The following is an 8178-nucleotide window of genomic DNA, read 5'->3' as shown; positions in this document are numbered from 1 at the left end:
GGCTTTGGGGGGAAAATAATGAATGTTTGTTGCATTCCAGTCCATGAATGAGGGTGCTGAGTTTCCCCATCCCAGCACTGTCAGCATTCTCTGAGTCACCTTTCACCTACTTAGTCTGGTCTGCAGACAGGAGAGGGTTAACCAGGACCTTCATTTGTGGTCTCCCCCCAGATCACGTAGGGCTTGCCAATAGAGGTTGTTTAAAAAAAGAAAAATCCTAGAACCCGTAATATTGGCATTCTCTGTGCCGTGTGAACTTTCCCCTAATTCTCACAGTCCTCAAGGCTTCTGAGCAGCAGCAGAGCTTTACTATGGAGAACCTCAGGCCAAATAATACGAATGTTCCTCTTCCGATGACACACATTCCTTGTATTATCCAAGGAGTTATGATAAAGAAAAATCCAGATAAAGACTAAATAGCTATTTCTCTGGACTGACTTTTTCCCAATAGGATGTCAGCAGAGAAATTCAATAGCTATTTAACTTTATCTTTACCCATTCTTGGTATTTTTAAAGCAATTTTTTTCATTTTAATTTCTTTGTCCCAAAGTCTCCAAGATGAATAATTGAAGATTATTTATATTTTTGGAAACTGGATGATTGTGAGGGTTTTTTTTAGTGTTTAACACAAAAGATAATTTAAGATTTCAGTGGACAAACGTGCGGTTTCACTGTTTTCTGACATTTAATAAAAAATGTAAGTTGCTCAACAATAAATCCATTAATGAATAAAAATATTCAGCTAAAGACGCTCGTTTCAGATTAATGGGTTTCATTTCAGTGGTATGAATTTTAAATATTTCAAAGTTTACTGTGAAGGGAGATTAATTTATAATTCAGGTATGGATAGATTTGTGGTCATCGTGCACCTTCTCTCGTATTTTTAATTTGAATCGCAGCTGTAACATTTTGACTCTGACATTTTCACAGCTTGCTATCTGCTAAAATAAAAACAGCATGAGGCACATGAACTAAATAATACAAGCGAGTACAGAAGAACACAGAAAATTGAATGCTGGCTTGATTTTAAATGATGAATAAAATAAGTTCAGCTATTTCACTGTCAGCATGAACTAATGACACAATGAAGAAGCTCAGTAAAGGTCTGTGCTTCATCTTTATCCAGCACGAACTCGCCAAACACAGAACCACATTGTTCATCAAAGAATATAACCTTTTATCTGGCTTCTGGTATCATTATCAACTGTTCATGTACTCATAATCATATTACAATCATAATGATCAGACTATACTACTATTACAAATCATAGAAGGGTACACAACTGTCCTGTCTCCCAGCGCACAGAGATGAACACCACTTTATCATTTCTGGCGTCAGCCTCTGACAGGAAGAGTTAACAGAGAGGTGGAGGAGGGACAGAAACCTGAGAGTGACTGCACGCCTCCTTCTCCTCAGCTGGCCAATAGCAGGCGGCTCACAGCTTTGACTTGACGGCTGAGAAACTATATAATAGCGGCACTGAGCTTGTTTATCCAGGAACCTGAACTATCAGATCCAATTCGAGAAGAGAAGGCAGGACACTGCACAATTCTGTGCACAGTTTACAGACGTATTTCAGAAGTTTAGTAAAACGGCAGAAATGAAGACAACACTGGCAACTCTGATTCTCTGCCTGGTGGTGCTCATGGCCACAAGTTTCCCAGTGGAGAGGAAAAGAGCCTCAAGCTCTGGTGGTGCTACCAAGGAGAAGCGTGTCCAGTATGCAGCATGGGATGATGTTAACGTCCTTGCCCACGGCCTCCTGCAACTGGGCCAGGGGCTGAAGGAGCATGTGGACAAAACTAAAATCCAGATGAGGGACCTGTCAAGCAAACTGAAAGTCTTCAATCGCACTGTGAGCGAACTGGGGAAGGAAAGCCAGAGGCTACAAGCAGAGGGGGAGCTTTTGAAAGCTCGGGCCCAGGGACTGGAAGACAGAGAGGGGCAGGTGCTGAATGTCACAGCCGAGCTGAGGGATAAGGCAGAGGAGATGCAGCAGGAGAGAAGGACAATGAGTGAAAGACTCAGCCGCCTGGAGGAGAAGGTGGACGGCATGTTGCAGGGAGATGGAGGGATGTCTGACATGAATGCTGGTGCCAAGAACAGCAGTGATGCTCACAACATCCAGGTAAGATTATGTGTGTAGGTTAATGATGATCATTAGAACTATGTTGGATAAGGTGAATGAAAGTTAGTCTGGGAGGAAAATTATCTGAAATGAAGCTTTTCCACTGTGTGCAAACCATTTTTCTTAGAGTTAAGATACTTCCATGTAGGCCCCTCAAAGTACAAAGGGATTTTGCACTGGTTATCAAGTCAGTGGATTTACAGCATCCAAGGATTACAAGGTGTGTGTGTCTGTGTGTATGTGTGGTGGGAAGGGGGGTGTCTGAACACTCAGTGGTCCTAAATAAAATTAAACAGAGCGTAAGCAGCGGGTGGTGGTAAGCCGGAGTGGAAGGTTACTACTGCAGGCGCGGATAAACGTGCAGTACGTGCAGACAGAGCTGCCGGATAAAAAGGCTCTGCCAGCATCAGATGCAAGAATTTTCCGTTTTTCCACAGCTGTTGCATTTTGCAGCACAGACACTGAAGGGGCTCATGAAAGTTTTGCTTTCTTAGCAAAGCTTCGTTTACAAAGCATTGTGTGAGTCGGAGAGCTTTGTATGGTGAGCTGGAAAATCCCGAGCGGCGAATGGGTTACATAACTACACCTACACACTATTGGCTTGTCATTGTAGGATAAAATAACAAGTTTCAAGCAACAGTTTGAAACTTACGGGTACCCTATTTGCGGTGTTAACTGGAGGACCTCCTTTGAGCGATGGATTTATTTTACGCACAAACACGTCGTCGAATAAAAATGATATAATAATTAATATTGTTGCACCTGTGTCATATTTTTCTGTCAGCTCATGCTGGAGGCCCAGAACAGACGAATTGATGATCTGATGGAGCGCATCAGACTTCAGCAGGATAAGCTTGACAAACAGAACGTGCGCATCAGGACCCTGCAGAGTGAAGTAAGCAGGCGCCACATTTACGCACACTGCTTGCACAAAAAATTCTTTAAACATCTTTATCGTTATTATTATTATTATTTTGTCATTTTTTGTCTCATCACTGATTTGCAACCTTTTTCAGATCCAGCAGTCAAGACAGAAAGCCTCCCAGCGGAGCAGCAAATCCGAGAGCTCCGTGCAGGGTGGTGTCGCGGAGCAGCGCGACTCGCCGGCCGGTAAGTAAAGCCAAAAAGCGTCCAAAATCCCCCCTTGACACTGTCTTAAGTCGACTCTACAAAATCTGACGCCAAATGTGACAGACCATCTGTCTAGTAAGGCCACAAAGAAGCTTAAATCACTAGCAATTAAAATCAAGGAAACTAATTAATTCGGGACAAGCTTATCAGCTCAGCGTGACGCCAAAAATACCAACAGGTGCAATCCCTGAGAGCGACTGAAATATTAGTATTACTCGTTAAATACGATATAGCATTAACCCTCTCCAGGCAGACGTTGCAGATTTGCAACAGTTAAGAACTAACATCCTGATTACCCCACATACATATTTTATGAGTTTCTTTTACTCAGAAGTAGCACTGCAGGACTTGGTTGTGCATTAGCAACAAAAAACTTAATTTGAGCCTGAGAGGGTTAACACAGTCACGTGTACAACATATTTAAAATATAAAGTATAGATTTGGGGTTTTTTGTTTGTTTGTTTGTTTGTTTAATTGTAAGCTGAGTCTATCGTACATTTGAGGGATTTTAATCACAATAGCAACAGGAAGTTGCTGGAATATCGCTGCAGGAGTTGTACGGGAAATTAGTAAGGTGTTTAGTCAGCACCTCTGATACTGTGGTATACAGTAATTATGAAAGGCTCTCAGACTGCAGGCACGCCAAACAGCTGCTGTAACTGAACCAGCATGAATGACTGGTTTCATCCAGACTGGACTGGATGCTGAACAAATGGGGAAGCGATAAGAAACTCTGAGCTTTCTATCAGATTAGATATAGATCTCATTTTATTCCTTTTTAGTTTTAAATAACGCTGAAATCTGCACATATGGAATAATTGCAGTAATTATGAATGAATACAAATGGAAAATGATATATTCAAACTGAATTCTCGGGTTGTAATAGCCATGTGTGTGAACTAGGTGAAAGGTGAATGTGGCTGAGGTAACATTAGAGTTCAGTCATTGAAATCACAATTACACCATAAAGCTCTGACATCAGCAGGATTCAGGGATGGGGGAGAGAGGGGGGGGGGAGTTATTCTGGAAAGGTTTCAACTGGGGGAAAGTTTGCTGGTCTCTGGGAGAATTCAGTCAGGGTCAGACAGCATGCCAGGATTACGCGCAGATCATTTCTGCGCTGTGGAGGAGGGAAAGGGCAACAAGGTTTTCTTGGACTCTTGTTCAGATTTCTCACCTTGGGTCTTAACTAAAATAAAAATAATAATAATAATAATAAAGGAAAACAAAGGGGAAAGGCAATCTAAATTTATCTCTGAACTTTGTACAGATATCGTATGTTGTTTTGAAGACACTCACCTCCTCCCCATTTCCAAGATGTCCCACCTTTTTCTGTTAAACAAACATTTTTACATCCCTGAAGAATGAGCAACCTTTGCCCTACAACAATCAAACAGGCATTCCTCCTCCTGAGCCTCCTTTCCCTTTGGTCGTCCTCTCCTCCCCCATCCCTGTGCACAAACCTCCCACCGCCCCCCACCCCCATCTCCTCCTTATTTCCAATTATAATGAATTAGAAATGTGCTAAAGTTCAGGAGAACCCTTGACCCCTGAGCAGACAGTCACCACAACAAAAGTTCATTTCTCTAAAGAAGAAAAGGTCACCTCACACAAACAGATTTTGCTACTGTGTGATCAGCTGATGAGCTTTCACTGAAACAACTAGAACAACCAAATTTAAATCTATATATATGCACAGTAAATTGTGACGAGGCTTTGGCAGGATATTAAACTGCACTACATGATGTCATCCTTACTAAAAAAGGATTATGCCAGGGGTGCAATTAGCCTCATCCCTTATTAAAGCACGTGCCAGCTCTGGAGACCCCTGCTCTGCATACAATAACAGCCCCCCTCATCCCTACACCACGCTGTGATCATTCCCCATGCATGCAGCAGCCATGCACATCTTCGTCACCAAGCGGCTGCTGTGCACGTGAGGGAGGTGTGACAAGCCAAGGGGGAGGAAGGGGGTCGGATGCACGCGCGAGAGGGGGGGGGGGGGGGGGGGGGTTGTAGAGGAATGTAAAGGATAGGAGTATGTAACTCTATAGGTTGCACAGACCAGCACTTAAAGAGGGCAGGCTGCCTGGGAACTGGGAGAAAGGTCATGTTTACAACAGTCCTGCTGAAGCTAGGTCAAAGTTTTTGTTTTTTGTTTTTATCAGGAACACACTCATATCTCCAGACATAGTGATAAGCTTTTATTTTTCTTTCCCCTGGAGATATAGTCTTATTTGAAAACACTCTACTCGAAGTGTGCAGCAGCCCATTACTGAAAGATTCACTAACTGTAAATGACCTATTTCTGAAAGCTGGGTAGGATAACCAAAATAAAAACATTTGAGGGAGCTGGGGCGAAATCTGAACACAGCGGTTGGACTAAAAAGGCAGCATGTCTAAAGCACATCCAGGGAAAAAGGCATCCGTGATACAGTCCAAGTTTTGACTTTTTTCCCTTCTTCTTTGTTCTTTTTCCAGAGACGCCATCGGACTGTCACGAGCTGTTCATGAGAGGAGAGACCACCAGTGGGGTGTACACCATCCAGCCAGCAAACTCAGAGCCCTTTGAAGTCTTCTGTGAGATGACAGCTGGTACGTGGAACAAAACTCCTTTAGATTTTGAACCTGCTGTTTCATCAGATGGAATATGTTCTGATCATTCTTTCTCTGTTTTTCTATCCAGACGGCGGATGGACAGTGATTCAGAGGCGCCAAGATGGTTCAGTGGACTTTGACCAGCTGTGGGATGCCTACGAGAAAGGCTTCGGCAGCCTGAATGGTAAATGCTTTTGAATTTTATTTCACTGGCTGATTGGTACAGTGTTCAGACAGGTTATCTGCTTTTTAGTAACGTTGCATCAGTGGACAGAAATACCCTCCAAAAACATTTTAGCACTTAAACCTGAAATGGACCACATGCAAACAGAGCTCAAACTCCTCTTCTTTCCTTCCTCTCCAGGAGAGTTCTGGTTAGGTTTAGAGAAGATTTACTCTATTGCCAAAGATGGCAGCTACATCCTCAACATCAAGCTCTCTGACTGGGTGGATGACCTTGCAACCGTCCGTCTCCCGTTCCAACTGGGCGGACAGGAAACCAAATATTCCCTCCAGATTCAGAAGGGTGGCACTTTCAGTGACCTCGAGAGCTCCCTGGCCACTGACACCGCCTCTGGTCTGCCTTTTTCCACCCATGACCAGGACAATGACCAGAAAAGTGACACCAACTGTGCCAAGCACCTCTCTGGTAAGATACAATGATACAACATCCTTCAGATATTAACTCGTAATGTGGCTCGCATAGAGTCCAGTAAAAACGCATCAACTAACCTAATATCGTCCTGTTTTTTCTAGGTGGTTGGTGGTTCAGTAACTGTGGGCGCGCCAACTTGAATGGCAGATATTTCCAGAGTCCTCCTCCCAAGCAGCGGCACCAGAGAAAGCAAGGCATCTTCTGGAAGACTTGGAGAGGCCGTTACTACCCTTTGAAATCCAGTATGATGATGATTGCTCCCGCTGCAATCGAGAGCAAATCATAAAAAACCGGACGAGGCAAAAACAAGAAGGGTTGTAAGAAGCAGGACTATTGGTTGATGAGGTAGAGCTTGCCACTTCCTTGGTTATCTCCCTTTAGGGACTTAATCCGAGAGCTACAGCCCTCAAAATCAGGACTGTTCTCCAGAGAAGATGAGCCGATTCCTTCCCGGCATTGATGGCCACAGAAGAGACAAAGCTAAAACGTGCAATGGAATTTAAAAAAGAAATTAATATGTCGTAGCATTGCGCAGTTTCTTTCTGCTGGTTTGAAGCTGGTGCTCCCAGTCAACAGGACGTCCCATCACAGCGTGTCCCAGCCTGTCCAGTGAGCTGTAAGCAAAGAAGCTTTTCCAACAAGTCCAGACTCCTCATCACATGTGAGGTGTCAGCTGTGTATGCGGTCTGTTGATAAGTTTGAATGTAGCAAGGACTGTCAGATTTTTAATAAAAAGGAAAGAAAAAAAACATGCAGCATGCATCAAGCAAGCCTTTTAAACCCAATGGGGCAGACCAAATGGAGACTTAATTAAAACAGTCATTTTCTACGTGAACATGACGACAGAAGCATTGTGTAAAGTTGTACTTCACTGTAAACTAGATGCAGAAACACTGTTCCAGCCTTTTGTACCACATACTGCACGTTCTGCCTGCAAATTTGAATCAGTCGAAAACTATTCTTAACTGAGTTGTTCTGATTTTCCTGTGGAGATGTTGTTGATAATAAGTCATATTGACTACTTTTAAGACGAGTTTTTGTAAGTAGTATTTGAAGGACTGTGGACTGTTTTCATAACTATAACTGTTACTGTTGTCCAGTGATATTATCTGTGTCCTTAAGACTTGAGAGCTACTGTAGATGTTTTTTTTTCCTTATTTAAATGTTGTAAAAAAAATCACCTGATAAATGTATATATCTATCTATCTATATCTGCTGTTTGTAATTTATGTTCTGTTTTTTTTTAAGAGAAAGATTTGGGGCCATAAAGAGCCAATAAAACTGATTGAAACCAATATCTGTCTGCATTTTATCTCTGTTATGTTCAATGCAATTCAGTTTTATTTACACAGCCGCAAACCTCAACAGTCACCTCAAGATGCTGTACATGCAAAACCCCAAGAATCAGATGACCAAGGGCGACAGTGGGAAAGAAAACTTCTTGCATTTTGCAGTAAATCAATAACCAAGATGTGATGCAAGGCATGTAGTCTGATTTCACATTGTGGCTACCTCATGTAATTAAACTGATATTTATTTTTCTTAGACTTGTAACACAACACTGAGTTTGCTAACCGCGCAAACACACATCTGCACTAAACCGCAGCCGCACGTGGCAGACCTCTCGATCAGCAGCTTATACCTGGAAGAAAACCTTAGTAACTC

General features: G+C 42.7%; 1 protein-coding gene across 1 annotated transcript; it reads left to right on the top strand.

Moving 5' to 3' along the window:
• The first annotated feature begins 1483 nt into the window (after positions 1-1483).
• angptl4 (angiopoietin-like 4) lies at positions 1484-7808 on the top strand. Its single transcript, XM_040022103.1, has 7 exons — positions 1484-2129; positions 2914-3024; positions 3146-3239; positions 5742-5855; positions 5947-6042; positions 6223-6507; positions 6615-7808. The coding sequence occupies exons 1-7, from the start codon at positions 1602-1604 to the stop codon at positions 6797-6799; spliced, it is 1413 nt and encodes a 470-aa protein (XP_039878037.1). The 5' UTR covers positions 1484-1601; the 3' UTR covers positions 6800-7808.
• The last annotated feature ends 370 nt before the right edge of the window (positions 7809-8178 follow it).

This window comes from Simochromis diagramma, unplaced genomic scaffold, assembly GCF_900408965.1.
Source record: "Simochromis diagramma unplaced genomic scaffold, fSimDia1.1 OVJJ01000205.1, whole genome shotgun sequence".
NCBI lineage: Eukaryota > Metazoa > Chordata > Actinopteri > Cichliformes > Cichlidae > Simochromis > Simochromis diagramma.
This window is presented reverse-complemented; position numbering and strand designations above follow the sequence as displayed.